This window comes from Girardinichthys multiradiatus, chromosome Y (assembly GCF_021462225.1).
Source record: "Girardinichthys multiradiatus isolate DD_20200921_A chromosome Y, DD_fGirMul_XY1, whole genome shotgun sequence".
NCBI classification, from domain to species: Eukaryota; Metazoa; Chordata; class Actinopteri; order Cyprinodontiformes; family Goodeidae; genus Girardinichthys; species Girardinichthys multiradiatus.
The window spans coordinates 7,423,467-7,448,192 of NC_061818.1; the positions used below are offsets into that span (position 1 = coordinate 7,423,467).

General features: G+C 37.1%; 1 protein-coding gene across 1 annotated transcript in view; it reads right to left on the reverse strand.

Annotated features, from left to right (window-relative positions):
• Window positions 1–24,726, reverse strand: part of LOC124864984 (alpha-1,6-mannosylglycoprotein 6-beta-N-acetylglucosaminyltransferase B-like) — a 109,759-nt gene that overhangs the window by 23,251 nt on the left and 61,782 nt on the right. The window contains exons 8-9 of the mRNA XM_047359956.1: window positions 21,734–21,903; window positions 2,560–2,691 (exon numbers count right to left, since the gene is read on the reverse strand). Coding sequence (XP_047215912.1) covers window positions 2,560–2,691; window positions 21,734–21,903 — 302 coding nt within the window. The remainder of the gene's footprint in view (window positions 1–2,559; window positions 2,692–21,733; window positions 21,904–24,726) is intronic.

The following is a 24,726-nucleotide window of genomic DNA, read 5'->3' on the forward strand; positions in this document are numbered from 1 at the left end:
AAAAAGGACAAAGAAAGAATGAATATTATTCCTCTGACTACAGTAGCATAGTCACTAAATTAAGTGAGCATTCCAGAACAGAACATTTGGGAATCTATAAGGAGCTGAAGAAAATACCTATTAATACTTTATCTGTGGAAATGATTTAGTGGAGGAGATCAAAAGACAGCAGATGTGATTTAATCTATGAAGATTTTATCAGAGCTCAGTGATAAATCTGTACAGGTTAGTGTTACTCTGTCACTGACAGCTAAGGAAAGCTGGTTTAATCACCTGACCTCGGGCTGAAGCTTACTATGAGCGGTGAGGATTTTGTAGCTCACATTTTGAGGTAAAATGTAAGTACTTGCTGTTGTTATTGAAAGGCTGCAGCATAATTTTATACAATCAGTGGGAAATACAGGATGCACTTTATTACATACCCAGTTTCCTCTATTTTTCTTCCAACTATAATTTGACCATGTTTGTCTTGTTTTAGCTTTTTTATCTTTTCCTAAATGTATTTAATAGCTAGAATTGAAGTCTCCAGTAGAAGTCATTTTACACAGCTGAATCAAAGAGTCAAAAGTTTAGCAGCTGCAAATATTTTTGAAAGAGCGCTAACGGGCACATTTCTTCTTTTCCTAAGAGATGAGCAAAATCTTTTGAATATTCAAATAGCTCTCAAAATACACAAATCTAATAAGTTAATGTAACTGCTGCATTGGTAAGTTAATGTATTTTTTTAACAGTCACCTGGTAGCAACGTGCTGCTAACCACATGACCACAAGGTGATGATAATGTGTCAATATGTTCCTCAATTGGTCTCCAGTCAGCATTACAGTGTATTTGAAAAGGATCACAAACTGGAAACTACTGACAAAAATTAAGTTGGTATCACATAATGTTTCCACCATGTCATGCTGCTCAGTTGGATTGCTGAAAAATGAAGGGACACAGATTTCCTTGACAAGAAGAATTAGCCAAAGCTTACATTTGTCGATCTGCAAACTCTGTTCTATTAGAGAGCTTTCCGAGGCCTGACATGAAATAGGCAATGATCCCAAATCAAGGGTCTACAACCTGCGGTTCTCGAGCCAGATGTTGCTCTTCAGCCCCGCTGCTCCTCTCTAATATTGTTTACATTCAAGTGGCATTGTTGAGTTTTCACAACAGAATAACATCAATAATTGACAAAGTGGACAGTGTTGCAGCTTCCGTGGATATGTATGAATTTAACTTTGACCAGTTTCCATTATTTCTCCGCTGCTTGGCAATAAATCATATACTCTTGGAAAAGTTGTTTATTTCAATTGTTTCTTTGCATTGGCACCACATTTGTGATGAAAATGCATTTGTGGATTTTGCCCATGAATAATTGCCAAGTGGCAATCATTGACATTTTTGGAGGATACAGGTTAATCCCTGAGAGTGGAAATATGGAATTTCTACTGGTTGCAGAATCTCATCTCCATATTTTTATGCACTGAGAAGATGACAAGCCTTGTTTTGCCAGCTGATTTGATGCACCATACCATGAGATGGCTGTTTGGCATTGGTTGACTTGATTTGGCAAGGTTTTCAATTCACAAATGCATTTTGCAGAAGGAGTTCTACATGGAGTTTGCATGTTCTCCCCGTGCATGTGCGGGTTCTCACTGGGTACTCAAGCTTCCTCCCACAGTCCAAAAACATGACTTTTAGATAAATTGGTCTCTATAAATTGCCCTTAGGTGTATGAATGAGTGTGTGTATGGTTGTTTGTGTGTTGCCCTGCGATGGACTGGCGACCTGTCCAGGGTGTACCCTGCCTCTCGCCCGTAGACTGCTTGAGATAGGCACCAGCTTCCCCGCGACCCACTATGGAAGAAGCAGTAGAAAATGACTGACTGACTGATTGACTTTTTAAATTATTTCAGACAAAACTAGAGAACAAGTTTATTTTGAAGCTGTGAATGTACTTCAGAATGTTTAGGTAGTGAGCTAAATATAAACTAAATCATTTTAACTGTATTTACATGTTCTCATTAAAGATGAACCATCACAACACTGCTCTTGGATATGGTTTAGTACTTCTGTTCTACAAAAGCTTTCTCAGGTCATCACATGTTAATTAGCAATGCAACAGTTTAGAGTTACCCTTCTGCTTTTTGTGCTGTATTATTTAATTGCTGAATGAGTGAAAAACAAAAAATTAACAGCTTTCATCTGTTTCTAATATTACGTAATGAATATGACTGCTGTTTTGGCTTAAACATGCCCAACAGTATAATCAGACCAATGCAATAACCTTTTGCATATAGCATCTGTGTTGTTGGAAATAAATGAAGTAATGTGTCTTTACCACATTTTATAATGGAGTTAAAACTTAGGTAATTCTGTTCACTTACTGATGCAAATATCTGCATGTTGCCTGGCTTTAACGGTCCTCTGAATATGGATGTCCTCTTAGTGGTGATTATTATAGCTAAAATATAACTTCGATCAAGCTCTCACATGGCAAAAGAAAAGTTAATGAACAAGCAGATGAGACCTTTTTTGAGAGGGCACAAAAACCAGAAAAAATAAAGTGGACTGACTTGTGCTTCCTTAGAGAAAGCCCCATGTGCTGCTTCATTTGCTGCAATCCATGGTAGTCTGTGTAGATGAGGTCAAAAGGTAAAGGTCCTGTTAGGGGACAGCTTCCTCTTCCAGGTGGGACACCCAAAAACCTGTACAGAGATCAGATGTGGTGTAATGTTCACGATGCTGAACAATACATGACCTTTAGAGAACACCTGCATTTAATGCTTGAACCTTCAAACTGGCAGAAACAATTTTACCAAAAACAATGTATTACACCGTTAAAATGGTGAAGGAAAGGAAATATCTAGCAGTAATGAGAGATGCTTGCATGTAGAGTATCTAAGAGGAAGACGGAATACACCGGAAGGATGAAACCACACCAACATAGCCCTTTAGCTGGGAACATTTTCTAACAATGAGAAGTCCTTCAGTTTTTCTGTACAACTTGTTCAGGTTTTTACACAAAATACATGGATTAGATAAGTGACACGCTCTAGTCTTCTGAGTGAAGGTTGTATGATCAAAGAAACAGTTGTTTCCCAGAATTATTTTTGCATACTGTTATTGCTACAATACCAACAGCAGCAAAAAAACAAAAAACCTTTTAATGTTGACTTTAGATCTGCCAAGAGTGCTCCTTTTCTGGTCTATGCTAATCAGCCTTTATATGCAAATGTATGAATTCTGTATATATTTACACAACTCTGTAATTCTATAATGCTTTGCCCGTTCCGTGCTTGTTTTGCTCAACCCCAGTTTCAGGAATCTGCTGACTGAAAAATAAATAAACATTTTTATAAATAAAACCTGAACGGTTAAAAATCGGGATTAGTTTTTAAAAAAGTAGATAAAAATTGTTTGTACTGTAACAGTCTTTTGGGGAACCAAAAAAACAGACGTAAGACTGACAAAAATACAGTTGGACACCCCTAAAAAATACAGTTATTTCTCTGGAAAAGAAAGTTACTTACTTGCACTTAATAGTTAATCTGGTTAAGAAAAGATAAACAAGAACACTTTTTTCTAGTTGGGGGGGGGGGGGCGGGACGTTTGGACACCCTAGGCCCTAATAGTTAAGCTATACCAGCTTTAGCTGAAACAACTTCATTAAGAGGGTACTTGTTAATGAAGTTCTACCAGTTTTACCTGTCTACGAGTAATTACTGTTTTAGAGAGAGAGAGAGAGAAAGAGAGAGATTGTTATCTGATTTTTTAGGAGAAGTCGTTCAAACTCTTAATTAAATGTGACCGCCATGAGACTTCTATCTGAACAGTTCACGACCCCAAAGCGACCCGCAGATGGGGATTGAAGACATCACCCAGCAGCACACTGTTTACGGAAGTACTAATGAATGCTGGCGTCTCTGTGTTATTAGTAACTTGTTGAGCGATAGGAGCCGACAATACTATGAAAACATCATAGCAAGACGAAGAAAGATATGAGAAAAGAGAGCTCAGCTAATTACAATGGCCTTTTGTGGATCAGTGACTGCTACTGCTGTAGAGAAGTCTGTGTGAATGTGAAGTCAGAGCCAGGCCAATGATGTGAAAGTCGGATTAAATCCGACATGCCTGTTCTGACTGCAGATGCTTTGAAAACTGTTGCATATGTATCCGAGTACATATGAAACTGGCACAATTCAGATTTTTTAGAGGTGACAAATGGGAATTGGGCAGTTCTGACTGCCATGAAAACATCAGAAATGGGTTGCATTTGCCTGCACTGAACTTAACCTTGTTTAACCACTGTTTTGCACTTTGTTTCATTTATGACGGTATAAAAAGGTACTCAGGATAAAATCTGATTGATTTATTGACTGATTAGACAAATTTTAAAAGCAAAGACAGTTTGAAACGTTTTAATTCAACAATAAAATTTAAAAGAGCACCAAATCAATTAAACAAGAAAGAGACTATAAACCTTTAATAAATGTTGCATTAAGCCTACATTCATAAAAAGCTGCATTAAAATGAACAGAAGTTATAAGCAGAAAAAAAGAAACTATACCATAATAAAACACATTCTAACATAAATTACAGTATAGTCAAGCATAGCTTTTGACCTTTCCCATGTGGGATTATGTCCAGACTTGAATCCACCATAAAATGTTGCTTGTGTTTTGTATCCTGTCCATTTAGATACTGACATAAATTGTCATTTGGTTGATGTTTATTTGAATCTAGCTCTGCTTTGTTTGTCAGAACAGTGCATTGCTACAGCAAACAAAAGCAGTAATGGGCTTTTGTGTATCTTTAAATAACTGATATATACATATATTTATCTGAATGGTTTCAAGATTAAAGATCTTGTCACAGCTCCATTGTTGGCCCTGATCCTCATCGGTGAGATTCTGAATTGGGATGTTTGGTTTCAGTGCTTTAGACTAAAGGTAAATACTGAACAAAAACCCTCATCCTGTCTGCCAAAATCAAACTATATCAGCCTTATCTCCACTTAATTGAAGGACGTATAATACATCCCAATGTTTACTTTTTGAGAACATAGAAAAGGAGGTGTATGATATTATATTTGTTCAGCTACAGAAGGGAATGGATCTGAGCTGTACATCTATGATAAGAAAGCCCGGAGTTGCGGTTCAAGCAAAAAGGCATCTTTTATAAAACTGTGTTGTCTCTGCTCTACTGTGAATGAACAAATGAATGAACAGGTTTTGTTTTTACAGAAAACTATAGCAAACTACAAGAAAAAGTCAAAAATGACAAAAATAATTTAAAGAGGATGCCAAACTATCACAAACCTTTTTTTCTAAAATGACGTTTCAATGTTTTTTAAAGCATACCTTCACTTTAGCAACAATTTTCCAAATGATTGGTGATCCAAAACTGTTTGTACTCAATCACAGTGCAGGTAAAACATACATTTCTATCAGAAATACTTCTGTGCATATGGTCAAGCCTCTGAAGAACTTAAAATGGAAAGACTCCACAGGAAGGCAAGAAAAGACCCTAAAACGGATTAATGTGTGTCATCGCAGCTTTTCAGAAATTTAATAACTGAAACTGACAGCATATCCTCTCCCTATCAAGTACTATCAGATTTGCATAATGACTGTTCCTCAGAGCTCTGAGCATTGCAGTCTGACACACATACTGCTGGACTTCCCATCATTAATCAGTTTAATACCATGCATTGTTGGATCAAAACTCAATAAAAGATTGTGCGACTGCAAGTTCAGATCTGTGAGTGCTGAACAGAAGAGGGGGAAGAGAAAACTGCACATCAACATGTATGCATGGTCAGGCTGACTGTTTGTAACAGAAACAGAGTGAGGGTATCTTTAAAAGGGGCATTCAGTACCAGTCAGAAGTTTACATATACTGATCATCAGCATGAAGTAATTCATTTTGGGATTTTAATGATTTATTTATACTGCTCCGTTGTCAAGACAACAAACTCTTTTGAGATAAAAAAAATGGAATTGGGGGCATAGGTTTAAATTGGTTGGGGATTTTCTCCATCAGGTTTGGTAGAGTTTGTTTCATTGGTTTTCTTGCACAGAGACAACTTTTTATAATTATAGTCCAGAAATTTCATTATGATTGATGCTATGCTATCCCTTATGAAAGTCATCCTCTTTCTACAAATTGCAAAAACAGTTTCCATGTGTGTTTAAGGTTATTTTCCCTTTGGAACACATACATATGTTTTGGATTCAACCATCTGACCCAAACTGTCACCCTTAAAATGAAAGAAAATTGGTCATAATGCTCAGGAACAACCCAGAAACTACAGTGACTTAAGCCTATTATAACATGGAGGATGCTGGAACACCTTGTCACTTTCACAAATGCATTCAACAGCAACAGAAAAACAATTTTTAAGCATAGAAAAAGCTTTTGTTGATACTAATCAGGCATAATAACATTACAAAACCAATAGACCACAGTCAGACCAAACATTACTAAGAGTGCATGATGTGCAATAATAGCTAAGTACAGAAGGAACCGAGAACAAATTGTAAGCACCTAACGGCCTTTCTACATTTAAATATTCATGAATCCGCCAACATTGAACAACAATGTTGCACAGACCAGGACTACAAGAAGAAAGCTTCTGCTCTACCAAAATCCATAAACAGTTCAGGAAAACAAAAGTCATGGCAGTGAAGTGTTTTTTCTGTATAAGTAACAATATCTCTTATAAAACTGTGGTAATTATTCTGTTTATGATTATTGTTTTGTTTCAGTGCCAGGTTCTTTTAAAAATATTTTTTTGTTTGAAGCAGATTATGTAAATTGTTTTAATAATCATACAATGTGCCTCACTAAATGACACATGGTGACATTTGTCATGTTCAGATGTTTACTGACCAGCTGCCTTCTTGGTATATTCTTTCTGGCTTAAACTTTGAAAACAAGTCTGTTATATTCCAAAGGAGAGCCTAAACCACATTTGGGATATGTAATATATTAGTCTTTTATGGTCTAACAAATGATGTCTGGATTAATCATCCCAGTCATTTCTATGCATCCTAGAATGTTAACAGTTTCATAAATGATTGTTATTTACCGAAAAGTTAAAGAAAATTAAAGAACACTAAAAGCCTCTGGTTAGAGAAGATGGGAAAGTAAAAAGTACATTGATACTGTAGAAACAGTATGTTCAAAAGAGAAACTCAAGAATTGATCCAATGAGTTTAGAAAGCTTTTGTCAATTCCCTTTGTTTGGATTTTTGCAGTTGGGAGACATATCTATGACCTTTTAGTCTTTAGATATCTGGCTAAAAAACAATCAAACACACTGATATAAATGCCTGCGAAACAAGAGCTTATTGTTCCGTCCTTGGACGGTAAACACAACTAGTCAGCACTACAACCTTCTGGAAACTGACACATTGGTCAGTTCTCTTTCAGTAACAGAGATACTGAGCAAAGCGTAAGCCAACCATGGCCTAAGTAGTGACTTTACCTGTTGGAGGATATACAGGTCCTTCTCAAAAAATTAGCATATTGTGATAAAGTTCATTATTTTCCATAATGTCATGATGAAAATTTAACATTCATATATTTTAGATTCATTGCACACTAACTGAAATATTTGAATGTTAAATTTTCATCATGACATTATGGAAAATAATGAACTTTATCACAATATGCTAATTTTTTGAGAAGGACCTGTATACCCAGGTAGATCAGTGCTTACACACGAGATTTTAGACTGAGCTATAGGTTTGTCCATTTCACAGAATCCTTTTGTCAGTAAGACTTTAAGCTATACAAGCCCACAAGATTAGGAACTTTGTATCAGCTTCTCACCTATAAAACAATTTAGTTTAGTGTATGGAATTTGGTTGAAAGAAGGAGATGCTGTGTTTCTTAGTTTTGCAAGTTTTGTTTTGTATACGTAAGGATCAACTGACATTCTGGGAATTAAAATTCAATGTTCTATTAGTGTCCCCAGTGATTAAATATTAGATCAGTGCTGCAACATCGCAGTACCACTTGCAGAAACTCAGCCTCAGAGTCATGAAGATTATGATGTGGAAGGTTTTGTAAAAATAAAATAAAATGAGTGACAGCCTTGCTTAGCTCGTGATTAAATTGTGTGTGGTATAGTATCCAATGGTTAGGAAAACAAGACAGATACACAATGTTGTGATAAATGTGTGACAGTTTTGGGTTGCATGATTAACATGTTCATAAAAGCAGGTCGGGGGACAATTATGGTATGAGGGTTTGTTGGTGTAGCCAAAAACAGCGACAGTGCTGTTTTGAATACTGTCATTAAAATCTGTTGTAAAATTGATGCTGGTTATGAAAACATGAGCTGAGAAGTATTAGAACAGTTTTCTGCATGAAGTGTACCTCTTCGTCTTTGTAGTGGTATGAGTCTCTCTACAGCAACAACTTTTGTTTAGATGAGTAACTACACTGAGTGACACCACAGCTTGTTTGCTCCATCTTTCAATGTGCACATAAGTTAAGCAGTAACTTGATTATTGTCTAGTCCAATATAAGAATTTGACAGAACTTATATAAGTTATGCAAGAAAAATGTTTCAAAAGAAGAATATTTCACTGTATTTAAAACCCTTGCAAACAGTGTAGAAGCTAAAGAGGGAAGCACTACAAACTAACCCTAAACAAATACCTTAACATCAAACATCCTCTTCACAAAATAATTAATGCAACTAAGGAGTACGGAAAAACAAGAAAAGCCAAAAGCAGCTAGATATTGGGAACACTATTGATCCATAGAGATAAAACTTAACAGTGTCTGATTTAGCGGAAATTACTGAAATATTACACCACAAAGCCTGAACTACAAGCACACACAAAGGCTGGATCCAGTGCTGATGTCTGCTGCTGATGATAAAGATAATGTAAGCTGATTTCTAACTCAACAACCTTTCAACTGATTGTTATTGAATGTTTATCGATTTATGCATTGCTTAGATCGCCTTGTTTCTTGAACAATTTGTTTGAAATTGTTTGTTTATGAGTTCAGAAGTTTAAGGCCATTTGGAATCTGGAAACTACCTTGGTTATAATCAAACCATATAAAAGGGAAATATTTATATTGACAACTACTGTATCTGTGAGCCTTATATCAAAAAGCTGACAAACTCCGTTTTTTCATTCCTAGTTTATATCCACTAAAAATGTAGAACCTGGCTTTGCAAAAAGTAAACCTATAAAAGCCAAAATATCTTATTTTGAAGCATGTACGTAAGCTGTATTTTGATAGACTAAGAGAAGTCCTTTTAAATAACTACTTTAGTTCCCTTAGTCCTACAGAGGTTACTTTTACACAATTCTGATCTCTATTTAATGTCATTTAATGTCATTTTTCTTGCGCAACACGTCAGATTTGGGAGTTTAGGGTTGAATCAAGGGTTGTGCCTACTTTCATAGTTTCATGCTGACGTGCATTAATGTGGAAGCAGATGTATTACAGAGACTCCAAGCAGAACTTGCCCCTGCACTTCACAGATCCACTAAAGCAGCAACTGTTCTGGGGTTTAATTGGATATATGCAAATTTAGAGAGAGAAGAGAGAAAGGGATTAAAAAGAATTAAGGAGACTGAGTCTGCTCATGCACACATACAGTAAAGATGCACTTAAAGGCAACAACAAACTTTATCTTTATCGCTCTGAAATATTCATGGGGGAAACACATTAGATTAAAGGATAGGGATGGCCTTATTTTTTATCTTTTTATCATTACCAACAAATCCTGTAAAAAGGCTAGATTCACTAATGGATTTATTGCTCTAAGTACTAAATGTGCAAAGTCTGATGGAGCTCAATTTTCATGTATTCCACTCTTTTTCAAAAACGACACATGTAATAAGGCCATGCGATGCAAACTGATAGGTTTATTAAGGTTTAATCAGCAATATATAAATAAAAGTACTCGCAATATTTGCATTTACATATATATCTGGCTAATATGAGTTTTCATTAAAATTACAATCAATTAAAAATATTAATTATACTGAAGACAGAAAAATCACCAGTTGTGATAAACTTGAGATGGGTTTTAGGCTTATTCAGAAAAACAAAAGACGGCTGTCAGTTTTTGAAGAAAAAGTATTATATAACCAAGTATTATATTACCAATACATACCAAAACATAAACGGCTAAGTTTGTGCACAGTCATAAATGTGCATGTCTGGGTTTGCAAGGTTGTCACGCAAGCATTTGTGGTGGTAGAAAAGTAAAGAACTGTTCAAAATAGTTTTTTTTGCGGCACTAATGGCCTTTAATTTATTTTTATTTTCTGAAAGTGAGCAGACAGGAAATGGGGAGAGAGTGGGGGAAGACAAACAGCAAGGTCAAGGGGCTGGGACTCGAACCTGTGACATGAATTTAGTTGCTGTTGATGACAAGCCAACAGCTATATTTCTCACCCTGCAATGCATTTAAACACTTGCTATATGTTCACAAAGGATGTGCAGAATGCATGGGATTTATGTAAAGTCATACAAACTGGCTGGCACTACGTTTCATGAACCTTGCAACCATTATAACTTAAGATCAGATACCGCTGATTTTTCTTATCAGGATTCTTAATTCTAATCATATTCAAATAAGTTGTGGAATTAAAAGCTTAAAATCAAAGTACTTGTTTTAGTGCAGTGTCTAATGGAAAACATTGCCACTAAGTAAATCAACTACTTTTGTAGCCTCTTGTGTTATGTTTAGTAGCACAAACCTACTGCCATTTTTATTTTTTTAAATTGCAGTATCTGCATATTTCACACATGCAAACCTCAGGTCTATCAAAAAGGTTATCAAGGTTTTACCAAGCTGCTCAAGGAAGAGAGAGGGAAATAATCATTGAAAGTAAAAGAGACTGATATGATGCACAGTGTGCGTAAATTTAGCCCACTTGTCAGCCACCACTAGGAGGGATTTCTCTATTTCACAACTGGCCACTGCAACTACAGAAACTCTGAATGGTGAATGAGACAGAGAGAGAGAGACAAATGAAGAAAGACACAGAAGCATCCAGGAGGCAGGGGAATTTTCAGGCACAGGAGTATACGGAGGTTTGTTGGGCAGCTGTAAGGATGTAAGGAGGCTGCACACTTTGAAAGGAATTACATAGGCCATAAGGTTCACTGCTGAGGGAGTGGGGTCATGGTAAAGAGAGCACTTGAGTTAGGAAGATTAAAGGGAAACTAAAAAACAATGTTCTTGCTACAATGATCAAAAATATACACTGAGCTAAAACAATGCACTGTTTTTTCTGCAAATTAAAAACAAAGAGGTAAAGAAGCTGTTTATACCTTTACATATCCAATAGCAACATCCAGGGTCATTTTTAAACTTATCAAAAAGAAGGGCTTTTCATATCACCTGTGATGCAGTTTACAATAGTTTAATGAATATCATCTGAAGCTGAAATCTTTGACCATGTTAATTTGTAAAATAGCTCAAGCTTAGTCAGAATGGATGGGAAATGTCTGTTCACACCCGTTTTAAAGTTTTACCACTGTTTCTCATTTGGATTTAGGTCTGGACTTTGGTTAGGCCATTATAAGGTATGAATAGTTTTTTCTTTTATCTAAACCATTTCATTTTAACTCATTTTTGTTAAACCTACAACCAAACCTTATATATTTCACAAGTTCTAAACTGTTTTCTTGCAGGACTGTCCTCAATATTTCTCCATTCAATCTTACCAATTCTGACCAGCTTCCCTATCCTTGTTGAAGCACCCCGCAGCATAATGTTGCACCAAGGCATCTTCACTGACCATCTGATTAACATTCTCCTTGCACATACATTTAGTTTAGCTGGATGTCCATGTCTTGGTAGGGATGCAGTTTTATCATACTTTTTTATTCCATTTTCAGGGGATAGATGAAACAGTGTTCCATCTGATTTTAAAAACCTAAGGATATGATGTCACATAACATAACCCTGCATTAAATTTCTCTGTTTGTTGACTAATATTCTCTAACAAAGCTTTGCAGAGCAGCTGGATGTATACATCACACACAAGTGGACTCTATTATTTATGTGACTTCTGAACGCTACTGGTTGCACAACATTTTATTGAAGGGTATCATATGAAATGTGTCTCAATACCAATATCCCACTTTCATACATGTTTGTGGCAAAATCTGAAAAAGTTCAAAGGAAATTCATACTTTTTCAGATTAGGCTGTATCTTTACATCAATATATAATAGAAAATGAAAACCGAAAATCTATCAAAAAACCTGACTAATAGGGAAATTATGTATTTAAAAAAATTAAGTACACCAAAGGATACAAGGACATAAGAGGATTTCAGGAACCCACAATAATAAAATGAAAGTAACAAACATTAATTGCAAAATCAAAAGAAATCCAAAATTCTCTATACTACCCTTCTAATTTTAACAAGGCTCATCTCAAACCAAAGAAACATCAATCAAAGGGCTGTGGGCTACAAGGGCATCAGAGATGAACACCCTGAGACTAGAAGTGTAAAAGGATCGTTCCATGGCTAAAAGGAAGAAGAAAACAAAGTGCTTAGATTTAGATGATCTTATTTTGCACATCACAGTGACTGTGTATGTCTGTCATTACATCCAGTGTTCAAGGCATGGTTACAGAAAATTGCAGACACACTTGACCCTCAATCTGACTAGTTTTGAATAATTGAGGCTTATCTTTGTGTTTGTGCCAAGGAAACGGGGTGAAATTACCTACAGGTTTAGTTGATGTGCTCTGTCAAGAACCTCACAAGACATAAATGTGACAGAAATCTACAAACAGCTCATGTAAGTCAAATTCACACTCTGCATGCAAAACCCCGAACACATGAGAGGGTGATGCAAAGCAACAACAACATGTCAAAATACATTTCAGTATCAGAAAAAAAGGTAGTCTGAGTGGAGTGTGGAGTCATACTGGGAGAGACATGGCAGCAACCTTCACTGCAGTGGAGGACAGCGTGTGTGTTTGGAAAAGCATGGAATAATTGTTTTTCTTCAGATTATTTGTGGGTGACAGCACTATTGCGTGAAACTGTGTGCTTACATTACTCCTCCACTTTCCCCATAGAAATGAGTCCCAATGCACCAGCTGTCTCCCTGTTCCTCCTCCAGTTATTCACTCTTGAGGTGTCATGTTGCCACACTCTGTTGCAGGCTAATTACCTGTGTCGCTTGGGAACAAGATGAGGAGGAGATCTCCGAGCAGAAGTGACAGGTGTCTTAGTCCCTCTGTAAACTGCCATAACCTCTCGTTGCCCCTCCCCCCACCCCCGCCCCTGCCCCAAAACCCCTGAGTATGCCACAAGTGTCAGCATAATTGAAAAATCATTTCAAGGCTACTTCATTCTTGACATCAATTCCAATAAAGCCAGAATGGTAAAGGAAAGTGTACTTATAGTCTCCTTCTGTTACCACCTTTTTATTGTGTGAATGCTGAAGGCATTTTTTTTTTTTTTTTTTGCTCCCATTGAAATGAATGGGAAACTTCAAACATTCTGCTAAAACCTAACTGTTTTTGCCATTTAACTACTTCTGCATACATTCAGCTAGAAACACCATTCAACTTTTAAAATGCTTTCACAACCTTCTGCTATTACTGTTTAATTCAACTTTTTGATATCTTTTACAGTTTTTCTACAATTTGGATTGAAACTTTATTATAATTTTTTCAGATTTTCAGTTTTATAATGTAATTCAATGATGGAATGTTCGTGTTGCTAGAGTGTACTCTAAGTTTTTGAATAACCTGAAAAAGAACGAACAAACTCTCTTCACTCGCTCCATTTTCACTCTACCTATACAAATTATACATCAAAATGTAGGATGCTCTTTCGCAATTCAGAAAATGTCACCCTCATTGATGTGGGACAAAGAGTTTTCCGGCAACATGCCCCAAAGCAGCGCAAAGTCAACACACCCTGTATAGGAAATCTATAGGAATTTCAGAAAAAATCTGGACAAAAAATCCTTAAACTCACGTTTTCGAATCGCCGCCTCTCGTAAACCATTCGAGGTAGAGACATGAGCCTTCTGGAGATTTATCTTCAGACCTTGCTGGCGCTCACAGTGAAGGAATTGTTTTAATACCTTTTATCATTTTGTCATAAAAAAGGTTTGTTTATGAGTACCAAATCTGTCCTTCCGAAAATCGCATAGAATTGAAAAATTTCAAAATTATCCACTTTTCTACACTGTCATATCTCCTACACGGATTTATGTAGACATACGAAAATCTCCAGGATTGTTCATCGATCCCTGCTGATACCTACGGTGTAAAAAGTTTTTGGATACCTTTTATCATTTTCTCGTGAAGTAGGTTTGTTTGAGAGTGAAAAATTCACCTTCACTCGGGTTAAAAATTGTCAAAATGATCCACTTTTTCACAGGGTCACACCTCCCAGAGTTTTGTAGAAACCTGAGAAGCTCCATGATTATTCAGCAAGGCCTGCTGATTCATACGGTGCATGAATCTAATCGATAGCCCTTATAGTTTCCGAGTTATTAGACATTGTTCGAGAGCATGTTCAGGCATTTTTGTGTTTTTCTCCATTTTTCCCTTTCTTTTCACCTAGTGTTTTGCCTTTAATATTATATTTTCAAGAAAAAAGTGTTAACATTTTCATTTCCCTGTCTGTTCTGAGAAAAACGGTCCAAGAATGACATCGATAGCCCTTACGATTTCTGAGTTATGGGCGGTAGTCCGGGAGCCATCACCTCCATGTTAAAAGCCCAGGCCACAGGGGGACGATAGTGAGGTGCTGCATTAGAAATGCTGCAGGTGTCAAGTCACACTGACACTCTTTGCTGATTGGCTGATTCATTCCTCACTGTTCTATTTATAGCTCTGTGCATCTTCCACTGTATATGTCTGTATGTGACTCTGCCTTTCTTCTCTCCCTGTCTCCAACTCAGACACACACAAGAGCCTTGGCACACACACACACACATACATACATCCCTGTTTTACTGTCTTTGAGAGGAGTTTGCATTGACTTCCATTCATTTCATTCATTTCTATGGCCTAAACCTGACCCGACCCCTAACCCTTTGACCATCTTCATAGAAAGCAACTACATGGCGGCCATTTTGTGTCAAGTACTTAAAAAGCATGTACTGCTGTTCCAACAGCTAGACAACAGTGATTAAATTTAAAATGCGATTTTTAAAGAGTTTTGCATATAGGCTGTTAGCACATCACAACCTGGAACAAATCTCTATCTGGACCAGACCCAAACTCAATTGAAACCAAGAGGAAATATTCATAAGAACCAGTTAGGAACCTTCCATCAGAACCAGGTCCAAAATCTGTCAGAACCAGGTAAAAACCTCTATCAGCACAACATACAATATCCATCAGAACCTGGAACAAATCTCCATCAGAACCAGATCCAAACTCCATCAGAACCAAGAGGAAATCTCCATCAGAACCAGTTAGAAAACCTCCATACGAACCACGTCCACAATCCATCAGAATCAGATGGAAACTCTATCAGAACCAGGACAAAACGTCCATTAGAACCAGAAATAAATCTCTATCAGAACCTGGTACAAATCTTCATCAGAACCATGTACAAACCTCCATCTGAACCAGGTCCAAAGTCTATCAGAACCAGGTCAAACCTATCAGAACCAGGAAGAAAACTCCACCAGAGCCAGGTCCAAATCTCCTTCAGAATCAGGAGGTCCCTTCCATCAGAACCAGGTCCAACATTCATCAGAACCAGACCCAAACTCCATCAGAAGCTGGAGGAATTCTTCATTAGAACTAGGCCCAAACTCTATCAGAACCAGGAGGAACTATCCATCAGGACCAGTTAGGCACCCACTATCAGAACCAGGTCCAAACTAAATCAGAACCAGAAAGAAAGCTCTATCAGAACCCTTTCCAAAATCCATCAGAACCTGGAGCAAATCTCCATCAGTACCGGACCCAAACTCCCTCAGAACCGGTTAGGAACCCTCCATCAGAACCAGACCCGAACTCCATCAGAACCAGGACCAAATCTCCATCAGAACCAGGCCCAAACTCTATCAGAACCAGGAGGAATTATCCATCAGGACCAGTTAGGCACCCACTATCAGAACCATGTCCACACTCAATCAGAACCAGAAAGAAAGCTCTATCAGAACCCTTTCCAAAATCCATCAGAACCTGGAGCAAATCTCCATCAGTACCACACCCAAACTCCCTCAGAATTAGTTAGGAACCCTCCATCAGAAGCAGACCCAAACTCCAGCAGAACCAGGAGGAATTCTACATGAGGACCAGTTAGTCACCCACCATCTGAACCAGGTCCAAACTCAATCAGAACCAGAAAGAAACCTCTATCAGAACCAGTTCCAAAATTCACAAGAACCTGGATAAAATCTCCATCAGAACCGGACCCAAACTCCATCAGAACCAGGAACAAATCTCCATCAGAACCAGACCCAAACTCCATCAGAACCAGGAGGAATTCTCCATCAGGACCAGTTAGTCACCCATTATCAGAACTAGGTCCAAACTCAATCAGAACCAGAAAGAAACCTCTATAAGAACCAGTTCCAAGATCTATCAGAGCCTGGAAGAAATCTTAATCACCTGGTCCCAACTCCACCAGAACCAGGCAAAAATCTCCATAAGAACCTTGAACAATTCTACACCAGAACCATGTACAAGCATCCATCAGAAACGGGTCGAAATTCTGTCAGAACCAGGTACAAATCTTCATCAGATCAAGGAGGAACCCTCTATCAGAATCAGGAACAAAACCCCAGTCAGAATCTCTATCAGAACCAGAATGAAACCACTACTCTGTGACTTATGATGATAAGACCATCTTCATAGGTCCCAGGGGAGCATAAAAACAGCGATCATTTGATGTCAGCTACTTAAACAGCTTCTACTGCTGTTCCAACACCTGAACAAGAGTGAACAATTTTAAAGGGCAATTTCATAGACCTTTGAATATAGGCTGTAGTAAGCCTATATTCAAAGGTTTGAATATAGGCTTACTAAATGAGCATTTTAGCTCATTTTACCTTATACATTGCTTTTTGCATAGTAGATGGGGTAAATTAAAGATTTCAGCTGACATTCTGCTGTCAACCTTAGCCACTTTCTGCCAGCTTTCAACATGAGTTTAGCATTTCTGTTTTCTTCTAATTCATTAAATTTTAGCAGATTGTGTGAGGTCAATTTCAGCTTGTTTCTGGCAGCTTTCAGCTAAAAAATTCAGCTTTCAGCATTCACACTGCATTTTCGCAGGAAATGCACATTTTTCTAGTTCATTAATTACTATTCTTCTCATGACTCAACATCTTGCAAGAGACACTGGTACATGAAATTGCTCAATTTTTAAACAAATACCAGAACTTTGTCTTTAAATCTGACATTACAACCCAGATCTAGGGAACACCAACAGTGAGGGCTGGGAACAATGGCTAAAGCAGGATAGGTTTTTGGTTCTGGACTTAAATTGTGCAAAAATAAAACTCAAAATACAGTGCTATGAAAAAGCGCTTATGCCCTTACAGATTTCTTCTTTTTTTGTTTTTTTACCTCACACATTTCTGGCCAATCATGATTCAGAATTGCAGGTGGTATCTTCTGTCGGATGCAGTTGGCTCATTCTTATGGGCCTTTGCTCTCATCTTTAACTCTGCCACACTGTGATGAATTTGTGTTGGTGCAATCCTGAAATCCTACTTCCTTTATATCATTTTACTACATCAATGAATGAATGAATAATTCATTTATAAATCACTTTTCCAAGACACGTCCAGTGTACTGTACAAGATATAAAGATCATGAAAATCTAAATTAATGTGCATAAGAACAAAAAAGCAGGAGCAGAAATGCAATGAAACCTAAAAAACATTAAACAAAATACCAACATGCAAAGACAGATAAGTATTTCTGCTCGTGTACTGCTTGCCAAATGCCTGGCTAAGTCTTACTGATATGTAAAAGAAACCCATGATTCAACCAAATGCATCTGTGGAGACACGTTGTTCCACCCCCTGAAGTCACAACCCAAAAAGCTTAATCTCCTTAAGTTTTCAGTCTTGTATGGGAAATGACTAACATAATCTTTATGTAGAAAATGGATAGACAGAAACTCTATGTTTAGTCTGGGGATTAGACAGATAAGCTTGTGCCAGACCATTCAGTGCTTTTAGTCTAAGCACCTACATTTTAAAATGAACTCTATACTCCACAAGAAGCTTGTGCAATACACATAAATCAGGAGTTACAAGAGCTGGCATGTTAGAATGTTTAAATAACTTTGCAGCAGCATGTTGTATGACTCGCATATTTTTTAGTGATGTCTTTTGATATTATGTTGAACAATGCATTAAAATTGCAAAGAAGCAAAAACAAAGAATTTTTGGATTGACCAATATTTGCCAACTAAACTGTCATCCAAAATGTTTTTGTATTTAAATCATCTCCGCAAGTTTAAAATAAGATAGTAATAAGCCTTAATATATTATATCACAGTGTTAAATAGTCTAATTTAATTTTCCATATTTAACTGAAATAGTATAACGTAGATATGTTGACCAGTTGCAGTGCTTTAAACCAGCATTTATCACCTTACAGATTACTTCCGGTTTTTGTTTTTTATCATACTCAGATGTTTCAAGTCAAGCAAATTTCAATATCAGACAAAGATAACCTGGAAAAGTAAAAAAAGTAGTTTTTAAAAGGTGATTTCACCTATTACAAGAAAAAAGCTACACACACCAACCTGTCCCTATGTGAAAGTATAAAAATAACTATTTTAACAGCATTTTTTGGTACAATCTCACTACACACACCAAACCCAATTCAAGTCTGACCTGTAAAATGTAGAAATTCCTTTAAAATACACCTGTCTGACAACATAAAGTAAGTTAAAATATCTTAAAAAGCAACACATCATATTGGATCTAAAAACGTTCAAGAACAGATGAGAAACAACATTTTGATGTCTGTCAGTCTAGAGAGGGTTAAAAAGTATTTTCTAAGGCCTTGAAACTCCAACGAATCACAGTCAGAGCCATTATCCACAAATAGAGAGAACAAGGAACAGAGTTGAACCTTTCCAGAAGTGGCTGGCCTACCACAATAATGTCTATAAGTGCAGTGACAACTCATATAGGAAGTTAGTAAACAATCCAGAACAACATATAAAGCACAGAAGTTGAATTAATAGGCCAAAATCCCCTCCTTGTAACAGTTCCAAGGCAAAAACCCAATTTAATGAAAAAGAACAAAACAGAACATCATACATTTCATTTCCCAGAAACAAAACAAAAAACATTTGGATATTGGAAATGTATTCTGTGAAATCACAAATTTTCCCATTAAAACTAACATCAATTCAAAGAAGGAACATTGTCCTGACAGTCAAACATGGTTGTAGAAGGGTGATGATCTAGGTAAGGTCTGCTGCTTCAGGACCTGTACAACTTGCTGTAATTGATCAACCACTAAGTTCTGTTCTATCAGAAGATCCTGCGGGGGAAAGACCACCAATCCGACTTCAACCTAAACATACCTGGGATATACTGAAGGATAAGTTGGAGACGAGTTGCTAAAAAAATTAATGTTTTGGAGTGGCCTGGTTGACGTCTGGATTTAAATCTGAAAATCATATAAAAACCTCTCCATTGTGGCTGAATTAAAACAATTTTCCCTCTACGCTCAAAAAACAGGACAAATATACTTCCACTGCAATGAAAAAAACATGTTACTTGTTATAACAAACACTTAATGGCAATTGTTGGCCAAACCAGTATTTGGTTTAGAGGGCAGCAACTTTTCACATAGAGCCAGGTTAGTTTTATATCTTTTCCCCCTCTCTACATTAAACCATCAAGTGGAAACTGATCTCTGTACTCACTAAGATTATCTTTGTGTAATGTTAATATTTGTTTGAAAATCATAAATGTTTAAGTATGACAATAAATAGAAGAAATCTGTAAGAGAGCAAATACATATTCACAGCAGTTAACATCTGACATGCTTTAACTCTCTTAAATGTAACAGTTGTCCAGCCCTTTGAACTTGAGGCCGTTGATGGTTTTCCACAATATCAAGATATACCAAATTTTAGAAATAAAATTGTTTTTCCAAAAACTGTAAGTGCACCTATTGGACGCCCAGTGAATAAACTACTTTAAGCAGAAAAAATGTTTTTTTAGGACATGAGCTAAGTGATTTGTTCTGGTAGGGAAGCAAAGAGACGGCAACAGCCAAAGAGACCTCTTAGAGGATACGCCTCTGTGGCTGAACGTCGCCAATCAGAGGCAATTACTGTATGTTATGCAGTACAACAGGTTGACACCAACTATAAATAAATTCCCAGCATGGACAATCTGTATGAGAGGGGCCGCTGCCCTTGTCAATACTTCTGTTTACATCAGCAGCTCGTCCAGTGATATCAAGCTTCTTTTCAATGCCTGGGTAAAAAGGCGAAGGGTAGGATGTAAATAGACACAAGCCTGAGGGGATTGTGTGGGAACACAACCCACGTAACGATCTGTCAATTTAATAGCATGTACGAGAGTAAGAGTATAGATGGAGTGAAATGTTTTCTTCTTCTGCTCATTAATAGCCACAGAAATTAGATTTATAGTTGTTTGGTGCCTGTCATTAACTGGCTGTAAATAAATAGGCATGTGTATACCGGGTTGTATATTTGATCCAGAAGTGTGGTCAGAGTCTGTAAGAATCATTTTCAGTAGTTAGAGCCATCTGTCAGATTTGCTGAAAGGCTGAATCTTTCATTTGGTGCTGAGTGGAATCCAATATAAGCCTGAATGTTATGCTGTAACACCTCCATAAAAAAAAGAAAATAATGTCTGAACTATTTCTGCCTCTGCACACAAAAACGGAACTGTAAAAGAGTAAGTCCTAACCTTCAAAGTTGTGTCATTTACTAAGAAATGTTGTTGCTTTTCAGTCGGAGACAGGTTGTTGGGATTCAATACACAGCGACACCAATTATTGGAATAAATAATGCCATGGCCAGCAGAAGCATTCCCACCGAGCCTTTCCCACCAGGTTTGTCTAACTAGAACCGGCTTATCAAAGCCGCTTTTCTTCATGGCCTGAAATTTGGGATCAGAGGGCAGCAATAATTCCTCCATGCCCATGTCCCTTTGCTACAGCATTGGAAAAAGTCCCCAATAACCAGGAAACCTTGTTACCAACCCCTGTGCTGCAGAAGCAAATCCTGATTTGTAAACAGACATTTTTCTTGACTGGCCAGCATGAAGCCAGGGCAGCTCTGAAAGATTACTTATCAGTTCTCCCAGGCAAGACTAGACCTGTCTGCCCCTTGTCTTTTGCACCCATTACAGTGTCACAGGTAAATAGTGATTTGATTTGATTTTTTTTGTATTATATTCCAAATCTGCTGGTCTGACTTAAATGCACATAAGAATGTCCACTGGCATTACCGTGTTTATAATGACTAATGACAGGCCCGTTTTTACTCAGAAGTCAGTGGGCTGCAACAGGCAGGAGGTGCAGAACCAGAAGAACAGCCTTAAGGCTTAAACAGCTTTCTGCTGAGGAAGAATTTAACAGTGTCTGCAGCCAAAGACACAATGTGCAGGTAAAGATCTTCAGTTAGGCTCCCCAGGGTTGAGTTTATCCAGCATAAAGAAACAGGTAATAGGCTTACAGAAAATACCTGATGAATCTAACTTTTAAAACAGAGTAGTTCCACAACAATGGGATGGTAATGATTAGGCTTACCCATGCAGTTCTTTGAGAGAAACCGAGATTTTGACTATATGTCCAAGCACATGGAGAGCAGTGAGAATGTCGGCCCATTGCACCATCTCACCCAGAGGCCCTCCCTTCAGTACCTTAGGACTGAAAACATCTCCAGACTCCTCCGTCAGAAAGCCAACATGGACTAGAATCTGAAGAAAAAAGTAAGAAAAATTAAAGCCACTAAAAGGTTAGTTCATGCAGATCACAGGGTTCCAATACATTTTCATGCTCCTTCTTTTTCCAGGCCCAGAACTTCCAGAGTTCCTAATACCTTCTAGGTTACCTTGAAAGTAAAAATAACTACATTTAAGGGATGGAGGAGCAGATATATGGATGGGCGGACGGAAGAAAGCAAAGATGGATGGATGGATGGATGGATGGATGGTGGAACTTTAAAACAAGGAATAAAACAAAATCTTTCCATGCCTAATTTTCTTTTTTATACCCCTCCGGACCAGGGAATTTCAATTCTAGGTGTTTCCAAACTGTGTGGGAACTGAGAGATAACATACTGTAGTTAAAATACTTCTGGTCTGTTTTGAAGGATGGAAAACAACCTATCCCCACAGTTTATTTTCTCAAGTTACAGACTCTCAAACAGATTAGGGTCCAACTGAATTAAGTTATCAAGCACTTGTTCCAATTAATTATCTAAGAGAAGCAAAAAAGAAGATAGATAACGTTTTCCGTCAAACTCCAAGAAAACACAATCAACTCTGCATGAATCTAAAATAAAAACTGACCCCTGGTGTGCTAATTTCTTCACAGAGCAACACGAGTAGTTTAATTGCTGATGGGGAAGAATGCAATTCCTTGCCTGTTAAATATTAATAAAATTAAACTCTTCAACAGATGTTAGCACGTCTTTTTTTTTATTCCCGCCTCACATTTGTTTCAGACAAATCTTTTGTAAAAAGAGTTACAAGGAATGTTCTCTTTTCGTTTGCATATTAAGCCCAAATTACGCAAGTCTCGCAGCTCATGAGCAGCCAACATTAGTAACTGCCACAACATCAGTACAAAACACAGAGGCGAACAGGGTTTCATCATCCGAAGACGAACAATATTTGCATTTTATTAGTCAGTTGTTGGCAAGTACACCATCCTCCACATTTTCTGGCTTCACTGATGGGTAAAAAAAATCCTTAAACAAGAATGAATTTTAAATGTAGTAGGACAATCACACTCTGAAATATTTTAAAACAATCTAAACTCTGAATATATTTATTCATTGAGGAAGATATATTGTTTGTTAACTAAATTATCCCTAAGAATTCCTTTAACTTAAATTTTTTTATGTTTACTATTTTTTATTTTTGTTTATTGATCTTTATGGTTGTAAATGAGATAAAGAAAAGAGGCTCAAACTTCAAAGATCATCATTAAAGAACTGCAAAACATTATTCTGTGCCTGGTTGTGCTACTGTAATACAGTATGAATTTTTTAAAGGTTATTAACACATCTTTACCAGGCGTAATAAGAGTTGTACCAGAGTTGCCAAAAATGTCACAGGCAAAGGAAAATGGGTGCAAAATTATTTTTAATAAGAGGGAATAGAAGTATGGGAAGGAGGAGAAACACTAATTCCAAATACAGATGAAAATCAAAAGATTTCATAAATTTAAGAAAACAGCCAATCTTTTTTACCCACACAATCTGACGTTAAATTAAACTCAACTAAACTTTTCTTGTATAAGATCCATTTGTATTGCTAAAATCATACTGTTCAGAAAGGAGACAGATCCTGTGTATCAGAAATAGTTCTGGTGAAAAATTAATACATTAACCCAAAAGCAAAAGCAAACACTTTGTTGATATACTGACTGAAAATTTTAAGTGAGTGTCATTATCAGTGAAACAAATCCGGTGCAAGCATTGGCTAAAATGCCATCTAAAGAGGAAGAAACCATCACTTCTACAGCAGTATAAAAAAAATAAATGCATGAAGCTTGCCAGCTTGAGATCACCATCACAACTGGGAAGTACAGGGCTAGTAGTGTCATCTTTTGGGTGTATTTTACTGCAGGACCGACTGGTGCACTTCACAGTGTAGATGGAATCATGAGGAAAGAACATTATGTAGAAATAATGAAGCAACATCTCAAGACATCAGCCAGGAAGCTAAGCTGGAGCACAAACAGGTATTCCAAATGGATAATAACCCTAAACATGCCACTAGATTAGTTAAGTGGCTGAAGGACAACAAAGTCAATGTTTTGTAACATATCTTTTTCATACTGTATATGTAAACATCTGATTACAATCATATTCTTACTAGTCAAGTTTAATTTGAGATATCAAAAAAACTTAGTTTGAAACCTATTCTAGGTGTTGCTTTTATCAATTTAACAAGAAATGAATATTGACATCTTACCTGAAATCCAGGCTAATCAATAAATGTAAAAATAAAAATAAAACATAAAAAACTCAAGATTTTTAGAATAGTTTTATGTAATTATCTCTAACAGTCTCAGCTGTGGAAAATTTAAAGTTCACAAGTACTCTTATTTTAGCGTCTTCAGTGCACACGGGGAACAGATTAATTTAGTCAGGTTTGTGGATGTAAAGGACCCAAGTGGAGAGGCTGACTGAGGGGACAACAGTTTATGAATAAAAATACGGAACATTTACAGATGTTACGGCACAAGGAGGACTTGCCATACAGCACGGGCAGAGGAGCGGAGAATGAGGCTGAACAATGGACAAGGTAACAGACATGATAATGGAAGAATCGAGCAAAGAATGATGAGAACCACAGAGCTTAAATACTGAGGGAGGTGTAGAGAATGACACAGGATACATGTGCGTCAGTCACAGGATGTGTGGAGCAGTTGAGGAATGAGGTAAGCAGAGAGACTGAAGAAGGGAGACTAATTAACACCGAGGAGCTGAACTAAGACACAAGAAATCACTAAACCAGGAAGAAAAACAAATCCTAACCCTAAGGGGAAGAAACTAGTATAAACAGAGA